Below are 13757 nucleotides of genomic sequence, written 5' to 3'. Positions count from 1 at the left end.
ACCTTGCTTCTTTGGGGGGCAAATTTTAAACTTTTCCTATGGCTCTGATGTAGTGTCATATCCAGTTGCTGTAACACCAGAATCCAAAGAACCATGAACTGATGTACTCACTCTCATACCCCAGTTTCCTTCCCCATGTGTGATTCTCACGTAGCAGAGCTCCAAAGAGTTACCAGTATTTAGCACAGTTGGAAGAAGCACACTTGTCCAGTTCTTTGTTCACATCTGCACATCTAGGAGTAAGACTGCTGTGATACTGCTATCAACGGATGTCCAGGATGTCGGCTATTCCAACAGTACCTCCACAGATGTTCTGGAAAATTTGTGCTGGTGCAATAGCTCCTGCCTAGGAAAACAAAAATATAAAAGTAGCTATAAAAATAGCGATACTTCATCTATCTGTTCGGAATGCCAAAGAAAGAGAAGATAATTTCAGCTTCATTTCAAATTGTAATGACTTTCCATAAAGCTGTATCATTTTGGGTACATACCCTGTGTTTACTATACTGATGTATTTATAAACAACAATCTTTTTTACCTCTTAGTCTTTGCTTTGCTAGGCAAAGCTCTTTCAGTCTCCTCTCATAAGACCAACTCTTCATTACCTTTAACACTCTTTCAGCATCCTCTTGCACCTGCTCTCATTTTTCTCAAATGTACTTTTTGAATAAGCTGAGTACAGCATTTCTGATCACATCTTATGTTTTCTGCTTTTACATATATCTCTACTGGAAATACCTCAGTCAATATATCCTAGGATCACATTTGCCTTTCTACCAAAAGACCCTGAAACCGCAGAAATTCTAGCGACCCCTTAGAACTTCTTCACTTCTCTGGCTCTCACCACTACTCTTGAAGGCACCTTTATGTGACAAGCCTGGGAGCATGAAGTGCTCAAGTCAGGAGCTTTGTTTGATACAGAACATATGTGCTTAATTTTATATATGGTGTATCATTTCATCAGCTTCAGTTAGCTTTGTAGGATCTTGGCCTATCTCCTCAGTCTATAAATAAATAATGACAGTTTTATAAATAAATCAGTTTCTAACCAGCTGAAACTGTGTTATCTTTGTAACTTTTACCAATCAATAGAGCAGCGTGAATGACAGGCATAGGTTCTGCAGTTTTAAAAAATCTGGTATAACAATAAATAAATAAAGACACATGTAAGAACCACCTAAGTATTTTGATGCACTAGCATAAAATAATTCACATAGCATTTCAGAATATGCCCAAACCGTTTACATCTGTGGCAGGCCAGCAAGTGTTTTTTAGCTGGTGGTTCAATGTTCTCCCAGTGTAAATAGATGATCAATCATTCTTTGTTGTTGTTTTAAAGAATAGTTTGAAACCCAATTCACAGTGAGCGTTTGTACTGCCTGTTCTTTTTGTTCTTTTATCAATACAAGTTTTAATATTAAAAAAGGGCATTGTTTTCATCTGGCTGCTGGAGTCTACACGTTGGGCTCTGCTGCCATTTCTCAAGTTCTTGGTTGGTGGGAGAGTGCAGGTGCAAGCCTGCAGAAGAGACCGAAACTTTGTAAAGGCAGGAAGTAAAGAGCTTCTCCACCTTCAGAACACTGAGGTGGAGAAAATCCATTCCTGTATGCTGAGAATTATTGTATTGCTGTGTAGACCTTGTTTGAAGATGAATTTGAACTTCACCTGCCTTCCTGTCCTGCTCATAGGAAGCTTACGAATAGCTGAACGCCAGTGTCTCTTTTGAAGCCTGATGCAGGGCAAAAGTGTAAGGCAGGATGTCCCTGCTGTTCTTGTGTCAGGACATTCTGGATGTATCATTTTTCCACGAGATGTGATATGAAGAATGTTTCGTTTTAATTATGTTGCCACGAAACGTCCTTGCCATGTTCCTGTCACAACCAGGAGGACTCCATTCCTCCAGGTCTCTTTTCCAGCATGGGTTGAGAGGTCACAGGATGGTGTCAACAGCCAGGGCCTCAGCCCTGCTGCCTGTCTGTGGTCCACCACTGACGAGCACTCGGCACAAGTCGTGAAGGCCAGCAGGCCCTTCCCCACCCCACAGGGAAGCCTGGAGCTGCGTGATAGCTGAGGGGAGATCGCCGGGGGGAAGCGGGATCTCCATGTTGCCCAGATGTGGCTGTGAAGGAGGACCCCGCGCTACCGGCCCCTTGCCAGGCTCAGGGTGTCGCCCCCCGACGGGGGAGACACCGCCTCCTGCTCACCAGGGCTGCCCTTCCCCTTTCCCTCAGGCGTGCCGGGAGAGGGCACCCCCGCAAGCCCCGACCCCTTCCCCTCCGTCTCCGCGGCTCCAGCAGGCCCCGCGGGCAGCCCCGCTGCGGCGGACGGCCAGGCCGCTCGCCCCGGCCCGCTCCCGGCGGCCGCTGCGCCGCCTCGGGCGGGAGCCAGCGGGCGGCGCTCGCCAGGGCCGCCGCCTGCGCCCTCCGCTCCCCCACGGGAGAGGGAGACATTGCCGGCGGGAGCAGAAACTCCCCCTTCTGCACCCTCCACCTTCCTCAGCCCCCCCGCCTTCCTCATCTGGGGATACTGCAAAGAGGCAGCGGGCGGCGGAGCGCCGCCGCCTCCCCCTCAGCCTCCCGGTGCGCGGCGCGGCGCGGGCGCGGGCTGAGGGCAGCGCTCCGGCCGGACGCCCCAGCGCCCTCCCCGCGCCGCTGGTTACTCGGGGAGGGGGCAAGGCAGCCAGAGAGCGGGGCGGGGGGGAGCGGAGGGGGAGGGCTGGGCGCAGATGAACGCTGCGAGATGCTGCACGCCCAGCTCCCTGCCGGAGGGGGGTAGCAGCCTCTGCCTCCGCCGGCTCCTGCCTTTGCAAGGGCTGTTGCTGCCGCTGGACGCAACCTTCTCCTGACATGGAGCTGCCGCCGCCGCCGCTGGAGTGAGTGAGTGTGACGGGCAGAGCTAGCCGGCTGCATGGATGGATGTGTTTAGCTTTGTGAAGATTGGGAAGCTCTCCGGGTAGGTGTTTTCTGCTGCTGCTGCCGCCGCTCCGCGATCCGCGGGCGTCCCGCGGCTGCCGGCGCTTGCCCCTGCCCGGCGGGGGCGGGAAGGGGTGAGGGGCTGCCCGGCGTGGGGGAGCGCCGGCGTCGCGCTCAACTTCCCTCGCAGCGGGGCGGAGGTCTGGGGGTCGGGGTGGGGCGCTGGGCGCCCGCTGCCCCGGGCACCTGCCGGGGCCGCCCCGGTGCCCCTGCGCGGGGCAGGTCGTCGCCCTCTCCCCACCTGAGGGACGGCGGAGGCGTCCCGCGGCCGGCGCTCCTCGCCGCCGCAGGGCGAGCGCGGTGCCCGCCTTGAAGCGCTGGCGTTGAAGGGGCGAACTGTTACTGAAAACGCAAAAGCGGCGACGGGAGCCCGGACCGGGGGTGCGGGTGGGTGTGGGCTGTCGCGCCGGCGCGGCGGGTAACGGTCAGCTGCCGGGGAGAGGGGGTGAACTTGTGAGGGAGCGGAGCGGGGCCGGGGCGGGCCGGGCCGCGGGGAAAGGGGCGCGCGCTGCCCCGCCGCTCCGCTCCCGCGGGTCGGGCGGGCCGGCTCCTCCGGGAGCGGCATTTGTAGAGAAGTGGTGAAATTGATCGCCGGATTCTTAGCGCTGCCCCTTCTGCCCTTTCACACGGTGATGGGCGCTGGGGCGCGAGTGTGTTTGGCGTCTCTTAGCCTTTGCTTGCGAGGCGTGTACTTCTCGTTGTTTAAACGGGTGCTTGATGAGGATTTTTTTTTTCCTTTTTTCTATGCTTTCCCAATAAACCTTCCCTTTAATGGCCTCGGGGTTGTGGTCTCTGCCCGCAGACCGCTGGGCTCGCAGCCGGCGGCCAGGCCCGAGGCGGCATAGGGCGGATCAAGCAGCGCAGCAGCCCCCGCTAAAATGTTCTCGCCGTAGTTAAATGGAGCTGGAGGTAGCCCTTCTCGCTAACGGGGGAAATCGCGCTTTATCTCAAAGATGCAGTATGAAAGTAGTCGAGTCGCAGGATTTTTTTTCAGGCTTCTGGTGCGGGTAAGCTTCCTAAAGGATTTAGCGTTGATCACAGTAACTAGGAGTGTTTCGAATTCTTATGATTCAGTGGTTCCCACACCATAGTTACAGTATCCTTTTCTGTTTACGAAGTGCATACAAGTCTGAAAGTGGATGTGGTGCAAACGGGAGAAAGGCCTTGTTAAGGAAATACAAAAGGCAACTTGCTCAGGTAGGGAGCTTGTCAAAATGACAGATGGTCTTTAAAAAACAAATACTGCGTGGCTGCAAGTTACAGAGTGCCACAGGTGCAGGCGTAGCCTTTACCCCTCCTCCAAATTCCCACCGTTACACCTGGCTGTGATTACAGCTCTGCTTGTGGCGATGCCAGCGCAGAACAGCTGCTATCATTCAAGCACATCATTGTCTCATCCTGCTCACAGCAATTTTTACACGATGTGACGGCTACGGGAGTAGCAGCCTGCTCGGTGTTTCTTGGGTCATGTTACTGGCTGGTATTGCTAGAGCTGCAGGAGCTACAGTGGAAACTTTGAGGAGAGGGAAAATATGCTTGCATAGACAAGGAGTATGATATTTCTTTCCAGGTAACTGAACTGCTTGACCTCTTCTATGTGTTTGGAAACAGTCTTTTAGAAAAGCTTCCAGATCTTCATGTCACACTTGAGCTAGAATCAATGGGAGGGGAGGGGATATGCTGCTTGGAAATGTTATTAAGTCAGGTACATGGTGGTTTTTATATCTATATTGTAATCTTTGGTCTTTGCTGGTGTGTGCAAAATCTGTAGCTTTCTGCTCACTTGAAAACACAAGCGTTTGCCAATGCTGAGATCTGTATTTAAGTGAAGCAGATCATGGCATTTCTCCAGAAGAACCTGAAAGTTCTTTCTGAAATGAAATCCCAAGTTTCAAATCTTGTATTGGGCTTCACCTGATTCAAGGATATGAAGTACTTAGGGACCGAGTTCGTCATGTAGAGTGCAGTAAATCATTTCTGTACTGAGCTACTCTTTTTGTTTCTAATTTTCTGGTTGTTAAACAACCTAATAGTTTACACAGGACGTTACTTGCTGTTTCCTAGGTAACAGTGAGGTATCTGTTCCAATTTTAGGTGAGCTTCACGGAGCAGACAGGTTCCAGTGTAAACTCCATTTTTAATCCCTCTGTGTGTTGAGGTTGAAAAACTAGTTTGCCTGAAAATGCCGGTTCTTTCTTTGCGGTTAGAAGGAAGGCCTTTCTGAAAGAGAGGAGCGAGATGATAAACAGTATTTAACTGAGAGGGTGATCTTGTGGGCAGATTACCTACAGAAAGTTGTGTTGAACTTGGCTGGTACTGAACTTTTTTATGACTTTCAGTCTTTTTAAATTTTATTTTTCTGTGCATTCAGATCTCATTTTAGGCTGCAAGTCAGCTGTTGCAGTTGTACTCTGCAGCCTTGATTCTGCAGGCAGTGGCATGGATAAGCTCTGCTGTGCATGGCTACTGGGAGGGATACTTCTTAAAGTCATGGTATAATTTTAATAGATGTGGTGAGAATTTGAATTTTGCCTTGACAAATTAACGTATAAGACTTATTATCTAGAATAAGCTTAAGATGGGGTGTAAGCACTGGGAAAGGTGGCTCCTGGTTATAAAATTTTGCATAGCATGCATAAAACGTTATTAGTTTTAATTATCTGTGCAGGTTTTTTTATGTGATACTTGTGTGTGTAGGGTCTTTTAGAGACTCTCATTTCTGCAACTGCTTCAATCGTCCTCCACAGTGGCTAGGTGAGTGGGGAATATGGGCATAATCTGGAGAATGGATGTGTGCAGAAATGGAAGAGTGCGCCAAACTGGTCTTATGACAGATGTGATCTTTGGTAGTCTTTTTCTTTCCTTGCCTTTGTAGGTCTGTCATGTCATGTACTATGCATCAAATACAGATGCCTCATGGTAAAGTTCTGTTGCTTTCTAAAGATTGGAGATGCCCATCTGACACTGAAAGGAAAAATATTGTGTAGAAATACTGATCATTCTTTCACTGACATAGCCTCTCTTCCACCTCCCTTTTTGGAAATTCACCAATCTTGTAATGGTCTCGAATAATTGTTTTGGTATAAATCTTGTTGCATCATTCTCTGAAGGGGGAAAAAAAACCCAAACCCCTTTTCTTGTAATGAATTTCCAAGTGTAGAGAATGATTGACAAGCCTTGTTTAATGGATCAGTACTCCAGTATGGAGCTCTACGAGGCAGATGAATATTTCTGTAGTGTGGGCTGCATAAGCATGTACGGTGTGGTAGTGTCTGTAATTTGAGAGGGAGGATGTGCAGGATAGATCAGGTGCACATAAAAATTGCCCCATCAGGTTGGATCAGAAGTCTATCTTGCCTGGTATTCTCTCTCAATTGCTTTTAGCAGCTGCTTCTGCTTTTAGCAGGAATAGAATGAGCACAAGTATGGAGCGGTGATTCTTGAGCATAGATATTGGGAGTGGAGGAATGATGGTGTTGCTGTGCTGAATATGAAATGGAGCATTTTCAGATCTAGGTAAATCTGAGTAATGGGCACAGTGTCAAGTTTCAGTCGGTGCTGGACAGGTGAACTATGGAACAATAGGTCAGAATAGTGAACGGACGTTAGCAGGTGTTTAAGCCTGTATTCACAGAATATATTTTTATCTAGAAAATCTGTTTATTGAGAGTGACTGTTTTCCTGATGTCTATGGAGGTTAGTTCTATTTCAGAGCTTTCATAGCAGGATATAAAACTTCCACATGGAAAGATGGCTGTCTGGATACCACTTGAACGTGACTGGGTGGGGTAGTGATCCTCCAGAGTTGGGGCACATGGCTCCTGTGCCCCTGCTACTGTTAGTAGCTCTGCCAAATAACAGTAGATAGAAAATAACATGATTGTCCATGTGAGTGGCCATCATTCTGTAAGCTGTGGCAATACTGGTAAGCGTGAGTTGGACGTCTATGTCACACAGTTACCTTTGTGGGAGAAGTTCTGAGCTCATGCAAGCCATTTGTCACCAGAAAGGAGGCCTTCCCAAAGTAGGGCTGCAATATGGGGTAAGAAAGTAGACATCTGCACTACCTCATTGTGACTGTTAAAAGTGTAATTAATGGAGAGGTAACCCTGTATAGCAAATGGGAGGATACCAGCAAGACTTGGACCTGTCCTTACCAGCGATGCTAATTTGTGGTAGGTAAATCGATCATACCTAGATATTTGCTTCTCTGCTCAAGTTTTGCGTTGACATCTGTTATTGCTGAGTTTAAATTTATTCCATTAAAAACTAGATGTGAATAGCCATATCCCTGCTCTACCCCTTGGAATCAGCTTTAAAACAACAACAACAAAACAGTCGCGTAACCCTGCAAGCTCTTCTTTTCAGAGAGCACTCAAATATGTTGTTTGTTTGTTTGTGTTTCCCCCCCTCCCCGTGATTATGCTAAACTTGAGGCTGGGTTTCTCGCTGAAGAGGAACCTCTTGCAAAGTCATTTTTCATTAGAGTGGATAAATCTCACATTCCCATCTTTTGTGCTTATCCTTCTATAGCTGGTCATATCTAATCAGGTAGATTGACTTGGTACCTGCACCAGTGTTTAGACTCTTGGGTTCTTACCGCTTATAAAAGCGAAGCAAGCCTAAACAGACTCCAAATCTCAGTCTTACATTTGTTGTCTCATTTTTCAGCCTTTGGTAGCCCTGTGCTTGGTCCTGTTCTCTCCAGATACTGTCTGTAGATGTCCTGCCAAACTGGTGTGACAGGTCCTCTCCGAGATCCGTCTTAAAAATCTAACAAACCGGAAGATGTGTTTGTCGATTCTGAATGCTGGGCTCTGGTTTTTACAGGGAACAAGGTTGCTTGGCTTTGTGGTTTAGTTATCTTAATATGGCCAAGCAGCCATATGTTTTCCAAATTTAAGGTTCTAAGATTAGTCGATCTGTTTGGTTTTGTTTTGTTTGTAAGGAATTTGAGAAGATTTTAGGATCTAGCTTTTCTTTAGTTAATCAGAATAACATCTTTCTATACCTGCGACTTTCCTTATCATGTCTTTATTTTGCTGTAATGTTAAAAAAGCTACCTTAATTCAGAGACAATCAAAAGTGCACTTAAGTTACTGATGATATTTTACATACGTTTGGAACGTTTTTTATGAGTACTCTTTGAAATGACAATATCATAGCTTATAAGTTATTTTCAGTATTTACAAAAGACTGTGTCAGTAAGAAAGCCTATGATTATCCTTTTTGTGCTCAAAGGAGATAATTTAATTCTGAAAAGGTTTTTGTTATACTGGATGATAATTCAAATAATGATGAATTCATTTCACCTTTTTTTTTCTTGAGAGGACGGCATTACATTTAGTGAAATATTTGTCTATTCACATTAATGTAAGAGTTTTACCTTGTATTTTATTATTTGTTTTGTTAGCTGACACACATAATAAAGACACATGCTTTAATGTCTGTGATGTTACAGTAATGTTGTATGTCATAATGGCTTTAGCAGTTTAGAGATTTATTAAAACCACTCTTTATGTTATGAACTGCTGTAAACTTGCCAAGTGGCCGATGAATGATGATGCAACTCTGCAAAATATGTATGTTCTCTAAATACTGTTTGTCTAGAGATACAGTGCTTAAAAGATGTAACGTTGTCTCTGGAAATTTTTGAGAAAGCAAAAAATGGAAAACAAATTCCACAAGTAATGCTTTTATTTCCCCCTCTTCTAGTTATTACTAAAGAAGATGGAATGAGAACTTTGAGAATGGATGCTCTGATTTAAGAACAATCAAAGCATGTGCAGGTTCAGTATAATATTTTAATTTCTAGGAAAATTGGTCTTCCATTTGCTTTTGGTTTGTTTGGTGGTTTTTTTTGGACAACTTCAATCTGTGATGTCAAATCCTTAATGATATCGTTGAATCAGGAATCTTGGGATCGTTTCTTTTATAACCGCAACTTGCACACACGCAAGAACATTGGTGCATTTAAGTCAATCTGTTAGTATTCTCATATGGTTTGAGAAGATAGATAGAAAAGGTTGTTCTTTTTCCTTTCCTCTATATTTGCTGGTGCCAGGAAGAGCCTGAGGTGTTTTACTGGTTTTTGTTTAGTTTTTGGGTTTGGCTTTGTTTGTTTGTGTGTGTGGTTTTTTTTCTTGTTTCTTTTTTTTTTTTTTTTTTTGGAGAAGCCTGCTTAGCTTTTCAGTCTAACAGATTCATGTGGGAAATTTCAGTTAAATTAAAAAAAAAAAAATATTCCTTAACCATAACAGTAATACAAAATTAGGGTATGTTTCCATATTTTACAACATTTTAGGTCATTATGGAAGTGCACCAAGCTGTTGGTAGAAAATAAAAACCGTGACCTGAAATAATGAGTAGATAATACATGCGCTCAGCTCTGCTACTAGTGTGGCAGAGAAGGGGTATTTTACTGCTCCTGACAGCATTTTCAAGTAATGTCAGTGTATCACAACCTAGTGTCTGACTGATGTGATGAAGAATTGAGTAAAGTCATGTAGGAGCTACCATCTCCTATAAAACGAACCATCATCTGGGAGGGATCTGTAACTGTTGAAGACAAATAATGCAACAAATCAAATGTGAAGAAGGGAAAAGTCATTTTGGTTTCCAGTCCTACGTACTGTGTCATGCAAAAGTAGCTCTATTAAACCAGGCGAGACCATCCAGGTACATGAATTACTCGTTTTCATGACAGTGTGCACATAACCTATTTGGATCTACCACAGAATGGAAGCTTTTGGTGTTGATAAGGTTATCGGTGTTTAAATATTGTAGGTACGTGCCTTGAATAGGAAGGCACTTCTGATAATACTAAATTGTACTTAAAGCTGCTTGTGAGTAATCATGAAAAACTGTGTTTAAAGTTTTCTGAAGTACCTTGAAGAAATTTGTAAGCTCAAAAGGTTGTACGTTTATTGAAGATACATTTCAAGACTTTTAAAAGAATTTGTGAGACTCTGTTTCTGATAATTATTCCATTTACTGGAAATGGAATACGTAACAGTGCCAATAGTGTAATTTCAGTAATTAATTGCATGTTCAGATCCTAGTGAAATCAACGCTGCTTAAAATCTAAATGTGTGAAAGTAGATTGGAGCTAGAAATGTGAAGTGCTCTGGGATTCAAAAGTCTCTCTGACCTAAATCAGGACCTAGTGTTGTAGAAGTCTATACCAGTATTTCTGTAGTGTGGAGTCTATGGAAACTCCCTTTGATAGATTGATTATTGTCTATAAAACCAGAAATGTGTTTTTGTTAGTTTTAATAACCAACAAAGAACAACTTAAAGAAAACATGTCTTGAAGGAGGAAGAACGCTCTGAAGAAGTAGAATGAGCATGGTGGTGGGTAATGCAAGGCTGCATCCTATTAGATAATTTTCACAGGTGACTTAAAATAAGAGAAGGATGTGATAAAAAGCTGATTAGTAGCTTTTAAGTAAAGTCCCTTGTAAGATTTATTGCTTGGACAAAAATAACTTTCTTTGATGGTAAGGAAGACAATTGCTGATTGACTTGGGTATTTTCACAACTGTTTTAAGAATTAATAGCTTTAGATGAAACACTTGTTTCTCTTTCTCAAAGAATTCTATTATTATAAAATCATTGTCAGTGGGTACTGAATGCAAGGTTTTTAATTTTAATTATTATAAGGTTAGTGAGGGGAATTGCCAGGTATCAGTTTTACTTATGGGAGTTTTGGGGGGGACAAGGTTCTGTAGAATACGTGTATATCCTGCAAAATTTTGAGAACCATGGGTAAAAAGGAGATTTATACAGAGAATAGAAAGAAGGTGGTAAAGATGAAGAAGGAATATTTGTATGCTAAAGTCAGGTGTTGAGAGTTAATCCTTTTATGATCTTTTGGCTCTCAATAGAGTTTGTTTTTGGGTTCTGCTTGAAATTTTTGAAACTTTAAGGAAAAGAGACTTGGGATATTGGAATGTATTGTGACTTTTTTTAAGGTACCTATAGATACAAAAAGTATGCATATGTGAATTGATGAAAACTACTTAGTAGTTTACATTAACAGTCAAAAAGGCCAAGAAAGTGTCCATTCTGCTTTTCAGAATTTGATTCTGTATATGTACTCTTTTTGTTTGTTTTTGGGGGGTGGGAGAGTGAAGACATAATTGTTGAAAATAACCTTGTTTTCCTCTACAGTAGGCTACTGAAGGATTCGCAGCATGCTCCTAGTAGGAAGAACATGTAAAAATAGGTATTTGTAAAATTTTGAAGTACTGACTGTACCTGTTTAGGATAAAGACTTTCCAGATGTTTTTGCATGATTTAATTTTTATTTTTCAGGTGAACTGTCAGCTTTTCTCATGTAAGTGCTTACACATTTATATAAAATACTTTTCCAGCATTATGCTGACCATAAGGTTACCTTGCTTATAGATTTTGCAGTTTCACTGTTTGTTTTTAATCTTGAATTTGTGATTATATTACCCTGGATTTGGCAATACTTGTATGTTTAAGAGAGCAAAATGCCCATCATTCTATGGCAGTACCAGAAGCACTAACAGTTGCACAACCCATTGTAGAACAACCTAGGCATGTCTACAAGTCCGAGCTGCCTGTATTTCACTTGTGGTCTGTATTTGACTGAAATAGGTCAGTAGAGAACTGGAGAAGGAATCTGGAAATAGTCCACATCTAAGACAGTTAATAGAGCCAGGATGCTTCATATTTACCTGATTGCCTGAACAGTGGCACTGACTTTGGCTTGGTCTGAATGAGACTATCACAAGTCTGATTTCCTTGAAGCATCCATAACGGGCGCCGTAAGAGAGTGGAGATTGCAGCTGTACAGAAGAGCACGCCCAAATGGTGCTGAAATTCAAGTTTTTCTTTCCTTGTGACGTTAGGCCTTTATTCCACAAAAAATGGAAAGTTACTGTAGCACTACCTTTAGGGCCTTGCCTACTCTAGAAAGTGGGCTGTTTAACGCTGCAATACATAACAGATTGTACATATTTAGCACGGAAAAGACAACTGTCACTTGTTTTGACTGTGAGATGTGACTAATCAAGTCAAAATGTAGTTATGTGTTCAGGTAGAAATGATCAACATTCACGTGCATTTTGGTTTTAACTGACATCAGATTATGGATCGTATGAAAATTGTAATTTAAAGGCATCTGCTTTTCTTGATTTTTTTTTTTTTTAATTTTTGTTATTTTTTGCTTGTAGAAAACCCTAGATGATGTTAACCAAAACGTTTATTTTTGAAGAAAAATATTTTTTTTCCAGGAAGATAGGCAGACAGTTTTCTTACGAAGTTGCTTGTCTATTTTTTTTTTTCACTTTGCATTATGTATTGTACGTTACCCGTCATGTTTAGGTGTGCACTCTCCTCTGCCAGGGCATACAGAGAAGAGGGACGGAGAACTGTGCGTGGAGAGTGATTTGTACTTCACTCTTTTGCTTTGAGGGCGGAGTGAATAGGGGCTACAGAGTGCAGTAGGGGAGGAGTGGCAGAGGTAGAAAGAGAGAAGAAATTGGAGAAAGAAAGTTAATGAATGATGTATTGAACGAGGGCCTATTTGCTATTTGCTACTCACCTATTTGTGAGTGAATTGAAGCAGTTGTTCAAGACTAGCGGATCTTTATGTGAAGATGAACTTGCATTGTTGCTTGGATAGGAGTTTATTTGTTTCATAACGCTGGTTGAATTAATTGTTTAGATGTGCTGTAATCTGCGTGACTGCTATTTAAAAAAAGGAAGCATTCACTCCAGCATTGCAACAGAAAGAACTTCTTTTTTCTTAAAGGTCTTCAGTTTCTTCTTGAAACTCTTTTTCTTTCTCCAAGGAGTTTCTGGTGGCTGAGCTTGAACTAGCTCAACACATGAAATAAGAAGGTGGTCCCTGTCTGCCTGTGTATCTACTGCTTAAGTGACACTGATCAGGAAGGTGGGTTTTCTCAGGGTGAAGCTCATCCCTTGCACTCGATGATTGGTGAGCCCTGTGACTTTTTTTTTTTTTATCCTCAAATATAGGTAACTTGACTGCAAAATCTATAGTAATTGGGGAATGTGCCTTTGTTTTATTGTGGCTTAAAAAAAATTCCCACCGAACGGAAAGCGCTTTTTTTTTTCTTCATTGGTATAGGGAAGAATTAAGAGCAGACCCTGGCACTCTGAAGCACTTTGAGGGACCACTTCTGTAATATGGTCAACCTGATGTAACTGCTGATGGCAGGAGACCTCATGAGACTGTGGGGTCTGATTTCCACTTTCTTCTGCCTTTTTCCCCCATCTTATTCCCTGTAGCTGTTTATGTATATCTTACACCATGGTGAGCTTCAGGGACTAAAACCACTAGAAAACTGGTTTTGGTATTCTGCTTTTCTGCTGGTATGGGTATCTAAACTGGCCTGGCAGGAGTGATCGGAGCATGTTGTCTTGGGCAGCAAGGTGGAAGAGGAGGAAGGAAAGTGGGGCTCTTGGCATCTAATCAGCTCTGTTATGTTGCACCACAATTGGTGGTGGGAGCTGCTGTGGGAGACTGGAAACAGACATCTCCATTCAGTTGCCTCTGGGAACTGAGAAGTGGGGTGGCTGTGTGAGCCCCACACTTGAGCAAATTTGAGGAGAGGGGGGTTATCCTGGAAAAGATGGGTTGGAGTGGGCAGAGCTGCTTCAGCCCCGCTGAAATTCCTCAGGTCTTTCCTGGCTCCTCTGTCTTCCCTGTCTCCACCTTCTCCTGCCTTTGGAGCCTGTTATGCTGCCTTCGAGTGACTCGGCTTTGCCTGGGCACCTGTGAAACCAAGT

General features: G+C 43.6%; 1 protein-coding gene across 2 annotated transcripts in view; it reads left to right on the top strand.

Annotated features, from left to right (window-relative positions):
* Window positions 1–2911: 2911 nt before the first annotated feature.
* FRMPD4 (FERM and PDZ domain containing 4) overlaps window positions 2912–13757 on the top strand; it is a gene marked incomplete at its 5' end in the record, with an annotated part of 327624 nt that continues 316778 nt past the window's right edge. For both annotated transcript variants that reach the window (XM_082011525.1, XM_082011524.1), the window contains one exon: window positions 2912–2952. In XM_082011525.1, the coding sequence (XP_081867651.1) occupies window positions 2912–2952 (41 nt within the window). The remainder of the gene's footprint in view (window positions 2953–13757) is intronic.

The sequence above is a fragment of the Phaethon aethereus genome, assembly GCF_964289735.1.
Source record: "Phaethon aethereus genome assembly, chromosome: 1".
NCBI lineage: Eukaryota > Metazoa > Chordata > Aves > Phaethontiformes > Phaethontidae > Phaethon > Phaethon aethereus.
This window is presented reverse-complemented; position numbering and strand designations above follow the sequence as displayed.